Source organism: Zerene cesonia, chromosome 19 (genome assembly GCF_012273895.1).
Source record: "Zerene cesonia ecotype Mississippi chromosome 19, Zerene_cesonia_1.1, whole genome shotgun sequence".
In the NCBI taxonomy this organism is placed as follows: domain Eukaryota; kingdom Metazoa; phylum Arthropoda; class Insecta; order Lepidoptera; family Pieridae; genus Zerene; species Zerene cesonia.
In genome coordinates, this window is record NC_052120.1 from 9195426 (window position 1) to 9211677 (window position 16252).

The window sequence follows — 16252 nt, forward strand, 5'->3', positions numbered from 1 at the left end:
TGACATGAATTCCCAAACAAAACTCAATCTTAAGTGTCCACACTCAAGTGTTAAATTGGTCCTTTTGGAATACAAATCCCAAGTTTGGGCTGAATGTTAAATCATCCGAATAGTTGGCTAGTCTCAGATAATTATAAGCATACATAGATTCATCTAAAATTGAGTAAGGCTTAAGAATTCGTAACCGTCATTTAATCGATACATGACGATTTCTACGACGCCTAAGGCAAAAGTTTAGGCAAATACAATGCTTTACGTAAAAAATAACTCAGATTATGATATATTGTATTCGTCAAAATTCCTATAAATGGTCCTTTTTGCTCTATGATACAAAATAAAACTAAAACTTAGCGATTGGAATTCACCTAAATAAAGTTATACCAAGATAACAATAACAAACTATTAAAAAAAAAAATATCAACTTAATTTCTTGTCCAAATTTTGTGTAAGTTATGATAGTAAATTAAACCTAAAGCATAAAAGTTTTTTTACTAAAATCAATACAACTTTGGTGTTCTTAATTTATTAACATTGTAGTATATAATAATCACAAAGTGTTATGCTACTGCGTTTAATTGATTGCCTTAAATCTATCGCTGTGAAAATTCCCACCGTTTTTGGTGTAGTAGATATGCGCAGCTCGGCAAATATTTAAATTGTTATATCAGTTGCAAATCACAAGAGAAATAATTATTTGAGTTATTTAACTTATCAGTTAACATTTGGAAAATAAATTCAAAATTGTGTTTTCTAGATTCATTTTAATATTAACTGCATTTTTAGTAATGGGTTTATATTTTTTATAATTAAAGCATTATTAATTAATCATTGTCATAATATCCAACGCCCATTATAAGATTTCTATTCCGTATGTAGGTTCTCGTTTAATATGTATGGTTATTCATATTATGTTACGTTTCTTGCAATGGAAGCCGATCGTTTATTCAATCTATTGTCCCAGTTAATATAATGTTTCGCTACTCATAATATAAATGTCTGACATAATTTAATTCAAAAAGTCAAATTATTTATATTTTAACGTAGCTTGATAAACCCACTGTACAATAAATAAAAATTAATAAAGAAATACATTTTATAATAATTGATCTGCGCTTTAACTTGTAAATGTAACAATTTAAATATTTACCTCATTCTTAAATAATGAAGTGAAACCAATGAAAAGTTATAAGAAATGGACAAACCAATTTCTGTATTGCTTTTTATGTTTTATATGAATGTGTAAAATATTATGGTATGATATTTCAATATTATTAGGTTGATCGATGAATAATAAGAAGTATATAAAAATAAATTAAAATATGTTATAAATTTAAACCTCACTAAAAACGCTGTTTCAAAGAAGTATTTTCTTCTTCCGCATTTTATAATCATACTATATACTAGACATTACAGGATGAAGTTGCCATCACTTATGATAAGACCGCCATTTCATAAATTATTTCAATTTGCTATTTAATGTTTTATAGATTATATATGCTGTACAATAAATGTTAATAATGTTTTATATTAATTACCGAAATTATTAACTGTAATCAACTTCAAGTTTTTTGGTTGGTTTAAAAAGCTATGTGGAAAACAATGATACGTATATAGGAAAAACACATGGAATTTTCCAGAAGTAACTTGCACGTGTACCGAATGCGAAAAATAAATTGAATCAATTTATAAAATGTCTCCTCAAAGATATAAAAGGTGACATCCGTTTGAACGAAGGGGATATTATATAAGGAAGGGAAAAAAATAAAACGCAAATAAATTGGTATCGCATGACACATGGTGAAGCCAAACAGCAAATATTCTATAAACAGTTTATCACAAAACTTCAAAAAATTAAAAAAAAAACATTTTTTTTTCGTACAAATGTTCGTCAAAATGGTCATTTTTCTAATAGTTGTGGTTAATCACCATTTTAGAATGGTCATTTAATAAAATTTTACGTAATTTAAGTTATGAAAAATTATCACGTAACTGGAATAGAAGACAGAGAAGGAAACGCGTTAATAATTAATTTTTTAAAACCTAATGGACTTTGATTTCATTAAAAAGCAAAAAAAGGAGTATAGTAAGGTCAAATGTATTTTGTTGAAATAATTATTTTTCTATTATTTATGACGAAAGTCAATGATCGTTCGACACAATAATATGATATTTTTCTTTCCATACTTATAACTTCTCACTGGTCACCTTGCTACTAAATTCTAAGATCGATTAACCGCCCTAATGGTACAAAACTACGCTACTAACTGACGCTACTGCTACTGCTACTGAACTAACTCTTGGTGATATTGTTTAAATGCATGTCGATTACTATGTCGTCGGAACCTAGGGATTTCTTACAAGACACTATATCTAAATCAGTAGTGGTCGTCGGTAGAGTACCATTTGTGGCCACTGGCTCCTGGAAAGAAATTTGCTAGATAAACTATTTATCACACCGTTTTACACGATCCACTTGAGGCATTTGCAACGGATTTCCAAAAAGAGTTGAGAACCTCAATTCTTTTTTCCTCTGTTACCTCAGAATTTGTGAATGGATTTATTGATTTTTATTTAAAAGCTGGTTGGTTCATCTCGTGTGGTTTGCATTCGAATTTCGTCTAATTTTGACAATTTCAAGACCGTTTAGTTTCGAATTTACCGGCTCAGTTGCCACACTAACATACAAAAACTGCATTGAAATATTGGTTAAAATATAAGAAGACAAAAAATAATTCAGTAGTTCGATTTAGTAGGCGTGAAGAAGAGACGAACACTGACAAACAGATAGAAAGAGTTACTTACAACTTTAATATTAGCAGAATAGAGGAAACAGAGACAAAAGAATAGATAGAGAAAATTACAAAAACAACAAGTCCTTACCATAGAAGCGGCGTCACAAGCCATGAGCTCGTGTTTGGACATGTGCTCCACAATGGCCGCCGCGTAGCAGTCACCCAGCATGTTGTTTGTCGTTCTGATCCTATCCCTGCAGTTGTCGTTTATATTTATACAAGATCTAGATATCATAATTTTTTAAATGATTTATTTTTTCTATTATTTAATTAACGTTTCGAACATTTAGCGAGCGTGGTCACGGGACTGAAAATGTATAATACTAAAGCGTAAAATCAAACACAAGAAAATACCCTTATCAAGTTTCTAACATAATCAAGAATATTGGCAGAGTATAAGAATATGTGAGAAATCTGGTGGCATGTATAAACTCGAACTAATTAGCCGATCTTGACACAATCTGTCGATACAACAGCGTAATTATAAAAGTCTAAAAATATATTTGTATTATATTAAAGCAAAACTGAATTTATAATTACTTAAACAATTTTTAAACGATTGTTTCCTCTTCATAAGGAGAATGTCCTCAATGCTTTTGTGCTTGTTTTACTTGATACTTTAAAACTTTCGATTGGGTAAACCGATTTTGATGATTCTTCTTTATTTGAAAGCTGGTGTCTCCCATGTGGTCACGTTACCATACGGTCCAGTTCTCACAATTTGTAGGCGGTGCAGTTTCTCGTTAAAAACTTGTCTTGTTCAATCCGGAGCTATGAAATCACCAATATACATTTTCATTTTATTCATGTAAAAAAAACAAGAACTAACACGAGCCAATCGACAGCGAACAGCAGCGACACGTCGTGCGCCGGCGCGTCCACCGCCGCCAGCACCACCAGCAGCAGCACCATCGCCGCCGACGGCACCGACGCCGACGACACCGACGCGGCCGTCGACGTCAGGCTGCAAACAACCGCATGTCAACAAGCTGGAGTAACTAAACCATACATACTGTCTATGGTTTATTATCTAACTAAATGAACTTGTGATTTTAAAATCTGATGTAAATTAAAATTAAATTGAGTTTTACACACAAGTAAATAGATGAAGTCGTCGCCGCTAATGGAATTCACGTTGACGTCTATGACGCGGCCGTCGATGTCAGAGAAACATCCGCAAGTCAACGTGCTGGAGATACTAAACCATAGACAGTAGGTACGCTTTTCACGAAATCAAATTAAGATGGTGATTTTGATATAAAAATTTAATTAAATGAAGTTTTAGGGGTTTAGACTTTATACAAATGAACAGAAGAAACAATGACTGCTAATGGAATCCATTCTAACGACACTGAGGTCGCTATCGATATTAAACTAAAAACAGATATATCAATAAGCTGAAAAAAACTAAACTAAAGGATGCATTCTCATGATGTCGATGACGCAGCTGCATGTTTGTAACGTTGATATACTTAAATAAATTATCAGTAATCTAAGATTTAAGGTTAAAGACAAATGAACAGATGAAATCATCGCCGTAAATGGAACTGACTCTGACGATACTGAGGTGGCTATTGACGTTATACTAGAAAGATTGATGATAATAAAACTTCTTTAACAAAAACATATCACCGACCTAGTAGAGAATACGTAGTAGGCACTGATTCTGTATTTAATTTTATAATAAAGCCGAAAACTAACCAATCTTTTTTTTATTTTTATTTTAAGTACAACATCATTTTGCCACTTATTTTACAAATGAAATCTCAACAGAATAAAACGAGAAATTTTTAAACGTAGATAAGAGTTCTACTTGAATCTCTACTTAATGTAGCTTGTCTAAAAATCTTTTTAAGTTTATCCAACCGGTAAAAAAATTATTTATTATGTAAACACAAAAAAATAGTATATCAGATAACTTAGCACTTTTTTAAGTGTTTGCCATAGCAAAACATATTTCATAAAATATGTTTAAACTATATTTAATCTCAAGTTACTTAAAACGTGTACAAGAGCAATTTAAAGGAATACCTAGTAACCTTATCAATAAATTTACATTGAAATTGATAGCTGATTTCACAAAAAACCAATCCACAGTGCAGATAATTACTTTGACATAGAAACAGCCAATTGCATTTAGATAATACAAAATAACGCGACTATAAAATTTAAATAGAACAGTAATTATATAACCTTATTACACTTTCTCTTCCTGAAGGGTAAATAAAAAATTCCTCAGTATCAAATACGCATGATAATTAAAATTAGACGTTCAAGACTATGAAAATTTCAATTCCAAAAAAATTAATGGAAAATACATTTTAAATTAAGAAATTGACATTTTGACTGAATTGACAACAATTTTAATTAAACCTGTTCATATCAAGTAATAATAATTCGACTGAATTGACGACAAGTAATCCCAAAAAAAGATAATCTCATGCAATTGAAATAGACACACTTGATGATAAAGATTTTATACTCGACGTTCTATAAATTTCAATTACAAAACATCGTATTTGCAATGGCTATTTCAAAATCACAAAAAAGGTAGTGAGGCGGGATTCGAACCCGAATCCCTCACCGTTCAATTTAATGCTATAAAACTTAAAATGATCACAATATTAAAAGAAAACACGCACAAAACAACACAGTTTGTTGGTTTGTGCGTGTTTTCACACAATACTTACAAAACAGTCGCCAGCTGAGCGAAACCCAGGTGCATGCCGTTCATCTGGCAGATGAAAACGCTGGCCACCGCCAGGAACAGAGCGGTGCCGTCCATGTTGATGTTGCAGCCGATGGGCAGCACGAAGCGCGTGATGCGCGGGTCCACGTGCAGGGGCCCCTCCATGGCGCGGAACGTTATCGGCAGCGCGGCTGCACTACACACCGATATTTTTATCGAATTGGGGGCATTTGAGAGGTTTATGCGTGGCATTTCTGAATTATGCATGAAAGAGCAACAAACATACACACATCCTTACAAACTTTCGCACTTATAATATTAGTAGGAAGTAGGATTGAAGAATAAGGGCGAAGAGTGGTTTGTATAAAAGCCATGCTGTCTATATGAATTTTGCAGCCGATGAGTAACACGAAGCGTGTGATAGGGGGTCAACATGCATATATTTTTTAAATTTGGAGCATTTGGAAGCTTTAGGTATACGTGAAATTTCTGAATTATGTAGGAAAATATGGGAAAAAGACTTATTTAAATGTTTAAAACAATACGACAGAACAATAACACATAAATAAATAGCTTGATGGCGTAGGTTAATATATACTTTATTATTTGGGAAACTGCTCTCGCTAAGCTTGTTGTCTTGTAGTTCCTGGAGCGCCCAGAATAGTGCAATGCAATGCAAATTAGTGAGGTATTATATACAGTTTTTCAATTTAATTCCACTTCATTATGCATAAAAATGAACAAAGTACAAGTGATTAATTTATTCGCTAAATCTATGTTATTAGCAAAGGTGCCCTACTAGAACTTTTGACCATTTCAGGCGAGTTTTATAGCCTTGTTAGTCATAAAGAAAATAATTTGGATAACCAGACTTATTACATACTTTCATTATCAAAAAATTATAATTTAGACTTCACTAAAACATAAAATTATCCAATTAAATTAGCATATAAACGTTTACATTTACATAATACAAATTATATAGATAATGTGCCTTGTATTATATAAATTAAGCAATTAACATTCAATTTGATTGTGTGATGCGATTGATACATTAATATTTTAATTAGGTATTTTCTGAAATTCTGCTCGAAAAGTTGTGTTGATTCCACAATTTATAACTTAAGAACATCTAAACCGATTTTCATAATTTTTATTTTTTATGATGATTTTATTAATTTAACTTTGATTTAAAATCTAATAATAAAAATGTTAATATTTTTATCCATTGAAAGCTGGGATTCTAAAAAGGTTTTCTAAGGAAAGTTAACTCACGTAGACGCAGTAGCCGATGCCGTGAGCATAGCGTGAGATAATCCCCAATAGAACTTGTATGGATTCCGTCTTAGGAACAGAAAATACAGCAGTTGCATCACGATCAGTTGATACAGAAACACCCCGATAGCCACTGTAGCTATAAACCATGCCAATTGGGACATCACTTGAGCTGGAAGAGGAATACCTAAATTTAATACAGCCGAATTGCAGTGGTGGTGACTTCAGGCTTAAAATCGATAAGCCGGGGGTTCGAGACCAGGCGAGCAAAAAATAAATAGATTTTTAATTCATCGGCGCATGTGGATAACATCACCACCGCTCGAAACGGTGAAGGACAACATCGTGAGGAAACCGGCATGTCCGAGAATTAAAAGAAGTTCGATGACATGTGACATCTGCCAACCCGCACTTGGCCAACGTAAAGAATTACAGCCCTCATAGGAGGCGTGTCTCCCAGCAGTGGGAACATATATGGACTGATGATGATGATGATGAATAAAACCAAAAGAAATTTAAGTACTCCTTTACAAGATACCGATTTAGGAGATTTATTGGTATGTAACCCAACGAAATTAACAAGCACGTTTATTAGCGATTGCTTCTTTATACAGTGATGGTTATTTAACATCAATTGATATTGATTTGTAGATCGATTTGTCGATTAATAGTCGTTAATTGGCTTTAGATATTTGATTGTCACACTTGCACATTCCTTAAAGAAATTGACCATCTGTTTAGATGATAACAATATACATGTTTTATGATGAATAACTTTCCTAACTAACTTTTTGAAATTGACAATAGTTCAGTGTTTGTAAAAAATAGGAACTCTTGAAAATATTAAAAATTCAGAAATCGAGTCATATCAAACATATATAATTTCATATAATAAGACTTTACATACTAACCAACATCATCAACACCAAGAATTTTTCCAGCAATCACGCTACTCACTCCAACCGGCGTGAACCACATAACACCAGTCACCATTTTCATTATCACTTCGAATATTGCTTGAAAGAAATCGATCACAACCTGTCCTTTTGGTCCTAGAGTACCTAGCAAACTACCGAATACTAAACAGAAGAAAACTAATCCTAGGGTATTTGTTCCTGACCTGAAATTAACAGATTAAACTATTATAAATAATGAAGAGAAATCCTAATTGGGAAATTATATCCTTATATATTCCAAGATAATTTAAGTTCAGAAATATTAATTGTCACATAACGGTAAAGCAAGTAACAGAAAAACTTTTCCCTCAAACACATTAGCCAGAACACTTAAACTTAAGTAGCAATATGGAGTTGTAAAATCAATATTACCTATATTGTACCACTCGAACTAAAACTCGTTCCGTATCATTTTCCGTTGCATTGTTGGCAAAGAACGACTGAGGTTCCACATAAACTGTGTGAGCTTGTTGGAACGCCGCTTGCACGATATTGTCTGGGAAAATGTTTCTGAAAGAAAAATATCTCTTTATCATAACGTATTTAATACGACGATGTTCATAAACATATCACGTACCGGCCAATATCCAGAAGGCTATCCAATATGTTATGATCTCGATTCTGAACCACTCGTCCATTACTCTCCTTCAAATCAGATTCGCCTGGATGAATAAGCACGGCCAAGAGTATACCAAGGAATGCGTTAAACATTGAGGTCAAAACAAAGTATGATAACGTCCTTAAAGCTATTTTACCACTCATCTTTGCATTAAGGCTCGCGGAGCCAGCGATCAAGCTCGCTATAATTAATGGTAAAATCATTAATTTCAGGAGCCTCATAAATAACTCTCCGGGATACGATATAATCATGTGAGCATCTTGGCCCAGGCGATACGGTCGAAGACCAAATCCTGGAAATGAAATTAGCGTAGTACATAATTTATTTTGGATCGTTTAAATTCTATTCAAAATATATGTATTTACTGAGGATCGTAAAATTGGGACTGCAGGTGACACTTATGAGGTGGATGTTTTAAACAACAAAAGTAATATAAAAATATTATTATGTTAATTAAAATGTTTAATTAAAAAAAAATCGAAATCAAAAGTCCCATTAACTGTTGATAAATAAAAATTTAAATAATTTATTACTAATAAAGCCTTCTGATCTTCAATGCAATTCAGTTAAACCAATTATTTTACATTTCTAAGTTTTCATAATGCGGAATTGTGCTACGTTAATTGATGTGATTTTATTTTATAATCAGTTTGCATCGACCTTGAATTGTATTAAACTAAAGGTGAAAAGTCGTTTCTACGTAAAATTTAGTATTTCGTATAGACAATTCAATTAACTAATTAAAATATACTCAGAATCTAGATCTAGATCTAATGAAGGATAAATGTTTAGTAATCAATAATACTAACCTACAGCAATACCACTGAGGACACCAGCCAAAGTAACCACGAGCAAGGTATTATCCATGAACCACTTCCTCATTCCCGTATATTCGACAGGCGCAGTCCTACCTTCCGTAGTCTTCGGCCCCCTATCACCTGGGCCCATCTTTGCGAACAAATACTCTGAAATACGGTCACCTTTCTCCATTACAGGTGAAAATTTCTTTTATAGTCCAGATATCTGGACTTAATTGGGGTTATTTCGTTGATTCCAATTGTATGGCAGTTGTGAATATGATATAAATGGTTAATTCTTTTGTTCTAATGCTAGTTAAAATTTGGTTCAAGTATGCATATTTATGAGTTGGTCACTTCTTTTAATACGTTTTACGTGTTCTTTTGTCGATATTAGATTAGCCGTATGCACTTTACTTGCTCGCGCCGCTCCTAAACGCGATGTCTCGTATTAAATGGAAAACCGAGGCTTTTGTTGTTTTTGTGTCAAACGCGAAGCCATACCGATATGCGCGCGCATAGCTCGCTTCAATCATTCACTGTTTTGTAATAGCATCAATGGATGAACTACATTAAATTATCGGTCATACGATTTCATTTAACGCATACTACAAGAAGCAATACATGCAATGAAGGTACGTTAAGGAAGTATTTCGTAGAATTGATTGTGACATGCGCAGTACAGTTGCTACGCATATAGCAACGTGACATATAGGTACATACTAATAAATAATGGACTTTTTCCTGTACTATATATCTTTCAATGAATGCACTTGGGAGACAATGGTTTGGACTGGGGTGACAAAATAAGAATAATAATATGAGTCGATATGCAATCGAATTATAACATTCTTCAATTTAACAAGTTACATGAAGGTTGTGAAAACTTCTACGTACTTTTTAGCAGTCATTTGCTATTCCTTTGTTTTTGTAGAGAGAACTAAAGATATGTTTTTATATAAAACTGACAAGGTTTTATAAAAACTCAGTGAATTCATAGTCATAACAATTCATTTAATCAATGTTTTTTTCAGTTAAAACCTTCATCATCGCAAATTCTTCTGACTGCCGCAGTTGGTTTAATACTCTCTTTATTTGCTTTAATCTTATAACCAATTTTACAACGCTCAACCAGTGCGACATTCACGAATTTATCATTCTGTCTCAAAATTGTCATTCTGTTTTCACGTCCTATTTTTAATGCTTTCATCATTCCAACTTTGTTGTCGGTTGATCGCATCGTCCACGTGCATGTCATTTTAACAAGTGTTCGATTCTATTAATTTAATAATGCTCTAATATCACTAATATTGTTATGTCACTGCCATTGATCATCTTGGCCTTACGTTGCCAATAGTGTATTAAAAATAAACGTAGTATATTATTAGATTAGATTTCTTGATACGTTGTAACAATACAATTTGCATAGCGTGAATACCACTGCACTATTCAATTGAGTCTTAGCTTTTCAAACAAATGAAATCTATTTTGTTTCCATTTATGATTGATATTGGGTTTGATATTGGGTCCTTGTTACCCCGAAATAAGGAATTTATTATTATTATGACTCTTTGGCGGAACTAATTACTGATTACAAACTTATTACCATATGTTACTTATGTTTACTTTATCATTTGATAAAATGCAAAATTACGGTGTCATTGAACCAAAAAATTTTAAAATTTATGTAAAATTAAAACTTTATATCTCATTGAAATATGCAAATGACCTCTATGTTAAATTAGTTGCGTATAGAACTCAACTTAAATCCTTACAGCAAATATTGTACTGTAACGGAATATAGTAAGATTTAACAACGTAGCATGGTGCTTAATAGCGGACATTATGCACAAGCTCCGCGTTGCTCAACGAGATATGCTCGGGGTTTCTTTGCGAGATCGAATCAGAAATGAGGAGATCCACAAAAGGACTAATATGCATATTTCACCGGATAAGCAAGTTGAAATGGCGCTGGGATGGGCATATAACCCGCAGAACCGATGGCTATTGGGGCAGTACGGTTATTGAATGGAGATACGTGTGAGACGACCTCCAACAAGATGGACAGACGACCTAAGGAAAGTGGCAGGGAGCCGCTCCACTCAGGTCGCAGGCGATCTAGGTGGATCTAGTAATTAATCTATGGGGAGGCTTATGTCCAACTCATGCTCCAACGAAGAAAGCAGAAGAGAAAGAAAGAAGAATAGCCGCATAATATAACCTACCTACGTAAAAACTGGACTATTGAAATTGAAACGGTTCAAGGTTCACAAACATGCTATCGTAAATAGACCTATACACAACAAAGTACAATCTATTTTTAAAATTACGATTTTAATTTATATAAATTTAGAAAATAACATTCACATGTATCATTTTCTTCAGTACCTCAGTCTATATACTACGGTCTCTTCTTTCTATTGTCGTCAATGGTAAATTTTACTTGAATACTCTTCCGATTCAATTAGAAGACCAAAAAATATAAATTGATAACTTTCAAAATAGGTTGATTGACTACTTTTTCAACTGGTATTTTCTACTCAACTCATCCGAAAACTTTTCGCCATAAAGTTATTATAAATCTAATATGTTGCTAGCTTTTATGAATTCATTAATAGCGCAATTGTTTTTAAAATTTTCCAATATATTATATATAAGTAAATTATATGCAAATTTTTTATAAACAAAATAATTATTTTCTTCTAATGATTTCGAGAATAGTTTAGATTTATAATTTACATGTAAACAGTAAAGTCGAGGGTAGAAGTGAGTATTTATTAAAAATGTCATAGGAGAATCGGTATTTCATATAAATTGATAAAACAAACATAATATAAAAGAATGCTTATTCTGTAAAAATTGGTTAATTCGTTAATCTCATCCATTATTCTAATCTGTGTTAATTCGCGCTAAAGCTAGTCTATACTAATTATATAAAGGTGAACGATTTGTTTATTGGTACACGCTAACCTCAGGAGCTACTGGATTGATTTGAGAAGTTCTTTCACCCTTGGATATCTGTGTGATAGCTGGATTCTATAGACTTTATAATATTACTAGCTGTAACCCGCGACGTCACTCGCGTGATACCCGGACAAAAAGTAGTCTGTGTGCTAATCCAGACTATAATCTATTTTATACCAAATTTCATATAGATATGATAAACTGTTTTCGCGTGAAAACGTAGCAAAAATTCATACAATATTACTAGCTGTTCGCCCCTGCTTCGCCCGTGATACATTTCTGGGGTAAAAAGTATCCTATAGCACTCGGGAATAATGTAGCTTTCTTTTGGTGAAAGAAATTTCAATATCGCATGGACGGTTTCGGAGCCTTTAGGGGACAAACAAACAAAAGCCGAATCAGACCAATATTATAAACAACTAACTTGCGTTTCAAAGGTTTCAATATGAACATATTATCTTGATACGTAATACGAGCATCAAACACTGTGCCATTGTTCTTAACACTCTGACCACCCTGTCGAGTAGTCTTAAAGCTTTACCACCTACGTAGGTTTTTAATATGTGAGATATGGGTAAGCAATAATTCAATTATAGTAGTGTTACGTATTTATATTTTTACATAATCGTGTTACTTCCAATAACCTATCGAAATATTGCGTAATTTTACAATTAACCATACTAATGTTATAAAGAGGATAGTTTTGACACAAAAACTACTGAAGCAATGTCAAAAATTCTTTCACAATTGGAAAGCTGCGTCTTTACTGAGTGACATTGGTATGATATGTACCACGGGCGAGTCCGGGGCGAACAGCTAGTCTTAAGTTTTCTCGGTTTTTAGTATATTTTTTGTTGGTGGGTAAACTGAAAATAGGTTGAAAATTATTTTTAGTGAGAAGTGTGTTCTGGCAAATCAGTAAGTTTACCGATATAGGTCCTACTACGTATTGTGAAATTATAATTATACTAGCTGCACGCCCCGGCTCGGACCAGGTATTAACCATAATTGAAATAATATAAACTATACTATCTTTAAACTTAATGTGTGAATTACAAGGATTTCTTTATTATCTACTTACCTATAAATCGTTTAATTTATTATCTACTTACCAATAAATCGTTTAATTTTCGTTTTTCACAATCCCACAATAATTATATAAAATTTAATAACACCAAAAACACCATCGATCGTTCCCGCCAAAACAACACATAACACAGATAACAAATTTTTTCTAAACATGTATTTTCGAAATTCGAATTTCAATAGAACAACTGGCACGTTTGCATAACAAAAACTTTTTTACATTTTTTTTATTTCGCAGCACAGAACCAAAACGAAAACAAGTTTACAACAGCTTATTGGTTTTAAGATAGTAAATTTATAAATCACAAACTAATATGCAATGCAGATTTATTGGATGCTCGCACGTGACTGCCTTGTACTTCGTCTTGAAGCATGCAAGCAAGGCTATTTTCATCACGGTTAATATTACTTATTGAACTTTCAAACAGCTATGGGTTAAGTATGGTCGCAATAAATCTTGGAACTTGAATTTATATTCTGTCTCAAACAATAGCTTTTCAAAATGAGCATGACCAAGTACACACAGTTCATTAAAATGTAAATTGTAAGAATGGCATATGCGTATTTGTTAAATGTATCTATTGTTTGAAATTTCATGTTTTTTCAAGAGGAATACGTCTTGAATTTGGTTCGTTTAAAGAATTATTTTCAAGTGAATGTACATGTAAAATTATTAAAACTCAATATAGTATAGGTATATGACGCTTAATAATTTATTATTTAAAGGGTTTTAAGAAACTCATTTAGAGATAATGATTTCTTCGAAATCTGCATGTCTAGTTTTTGTATGTCATAATAAGGTACCTTCTTCTTCTTCTTAAGATTTATTTTAATAAAATATAATTTCAGAATTGAACATTAAGAATTTAGAAGAAATTCGGTTGGTAAATTTTCTCAATAGGTACTTACTTAGATATAAAAAAAATATTAAAGAGGTGTTCATTATTGGTATAGAACATTTTTTATGGTTGAAATTTTACCAATATTCTATCATCAAATTTATTACCTTTACTTAGTTTATTGCCCTTCCATTATTCATAATGTTTAATTTTAACGAGTTCGATAGTTGGGTAGGTAACTATTTAGTATTATTTATTAATAAAAAAAAAAACTTAAATTTTAATAATTTAGTTTTACTGTTCAATTCGACATAATCATGGTAAAAAGTATTTACATCTATAATATACCAATACAAAAGCAATTTATTAATTGTGATTGATAACACTGCCATCTGATAGTTTTTTCTTCTAACTTCTCAAATGAAAATGCAGCATGACAGCATTATAATACTTTGAGTATGTAACGATAGATGGCGCTTCCATAAAAACTTTAAAGAAAATGTAATTCGAGTTAAATCTGATCACTTCCAATTCAATTAAAATTTATAATTATGTATAAATCGATTATAAATATATATCGGTGATTATGCTATAATAATATAATTACTTATAACTACGATATGTTAAAACTAAATCAAAATTATCTTAAATTTAAATGTTCGCGGGTGCAGTCCTTCTATTGGGTGAAGCCACTTAAAAAGAATAACGAAAAATTAAATGTAAGTACTTCTTAATGTTAGTCTTAACAACGCGTAAGATATACCTAAGTAAACCTAAAACCTATCAGCTAAATATAAATTTATTACAAAAATTTCTGCCGGCGATTTCGTTTGTGTGCAAAAATTTTCTACCCACATTGTATTTTATAACCTACCTCACTATTCTAAACAACATCAAAATTTATATTAAAAAATCAAGTGTCAAACGTCAAGTGAGAGTTGGACGCGCGACACTAAAGGTTCCGTACAATTAGCTAAAAAATTGGTCACCCATCCGATTTATGGCCGTGTCATCCGTTGCTTAACCTTGATTTTGTATTATATCGCTTTCATATCTACATGACTACTAAAATTGATATATTTCTATTGTATAAATTCGATCGTCTCTGAAAATTCAATTGTCTAACTATTACGGTTTATGAGATACAGCATAGTGACATACGGACGAACGGACAGTGAAATCTGTTAGTTGTTGTTATAGCACAGATAACATAACTCATTAGATACTAGGATCTCATTTTATTCTTTGGCAAATCAGTGACTCCCCCCAATAATGATTCAAGCGGTAGACATTATCACTCGAAGCGGAAGCTTCACTTTCGATAACTATGTTACTCACTCATTATCATTTCGAATTTATCGCACTTCTAACAACCTTCAATTATGTTTTCTGCGATTTTTAGATGCCATACATCGTTAGGTATTTACATAAAAGAAGAGACAAAAGATACAAATTGTAAAAAAAACAACGAATTATGATTTATAAATGACTAGCTGCGCCCCGCGGTTTCACCCGCATAAGTCCGTATCCCGTAGGAATATCGAGATAAAAAGTTGCCTATGTGTTATTCCGTTTGTCCAGCTATCTACGTACCAAATTTCATTGCAATCGGTTCAGTAGTTTTTGCGTGAAAGAGCAACAAACACACACACATCCTTACAAACTTTCGAATATAGAATATTAGTAGTATAAATATTACAGAAAGAAAGTGGGACGTACCTAGTAGAAAATTTCCTCGCCGATGGTTCATAATTTTTTCAGGTTACGTACCCAATAGGTAAAACGGGACTCAATTATTAAAACTTCGGTCTCCGTCTGTACTTATTTATATGTCCGTCTAGCTATCGAAGTTAAGCAACAGTTAGCCCCGTCATAAAGTGGATGGGCGACCAATGTTTTTGCAGTTTTCCTTATGTGTACGGATCCTAATCCCAAGTTTGACAGCCACCACCTAATGATACACTTTATAGACATTATACAAGTTATCAGGCCAGAAGAAATGATTGATGAAATCTGCGACTGCCTCGTAAGCCATAAGGAACCGTTATTTTTTATGTTGTCGTCGGCAATAGAGCTGGTGGATCGCCTGATGGTAAGCGCTACCACCGCCCATGGATATTTGGTCGATGCAGACCTTACGCCTCTACAAATGGATTGCTGGCTTCAAATTGGGAACGGATTATAAAGGGATTATGACGAGAGGATTAAAGGAAAGGACGCATACGGACCTCCGGC

General features: G+C 32.7%; 1 protein-coding gene across 3 annotated transcripts; it reads right to left on the reverse strand.

Annotated features, from left to right (window-relative positions):
* Positions 1-1849: 1849 nt before the first annotated feature.
* LOC119834666 (excitatory amino acid transporter) lies at positions 1850-13522 on the reverse strand. Of its 3 annotated transcripts, none has more exons than XM_038359095.1 (10): positions 13205-13522; positions 9141-9296; positions 8290-8623; positions 8085-8222; positions 7668-7876; positions 6757-6928; positions 5483-5677; positions 3622-3756; positions 2881-2986; positions 1850-2419 (listed from the first exon to the last, which is right to left on the reverse strand). In XM_038359095.1, the coding sequence occupies exons 2-10, from the start codon at positions 9277-9279 to the stop codon at positions 2291-2293; spliced, it is 1557 nt and encodes a 518-aa protein (XP_038215023.1). In that variant the 5' UTR covers positions 9280-9296; positions 13205-13522; the 3' UTR covers positions 1850-2290. The 3 variants fall into 3 exon arrangements, with proteins under 3 accessions (XP_038215023.1, XP_038215024.1, XP_038215022.1); XM_038359096.1 differs by lacking the exon at positions 13205-13522 and adding an exon at positions 9498-9571; XM_038359094.1 differs by lacking the exon at positions 13205-13522 and having other exon boundaries at positions 9141-9598.
* Positions 13523-16252: the final 2730 nt, after the last annotated feature.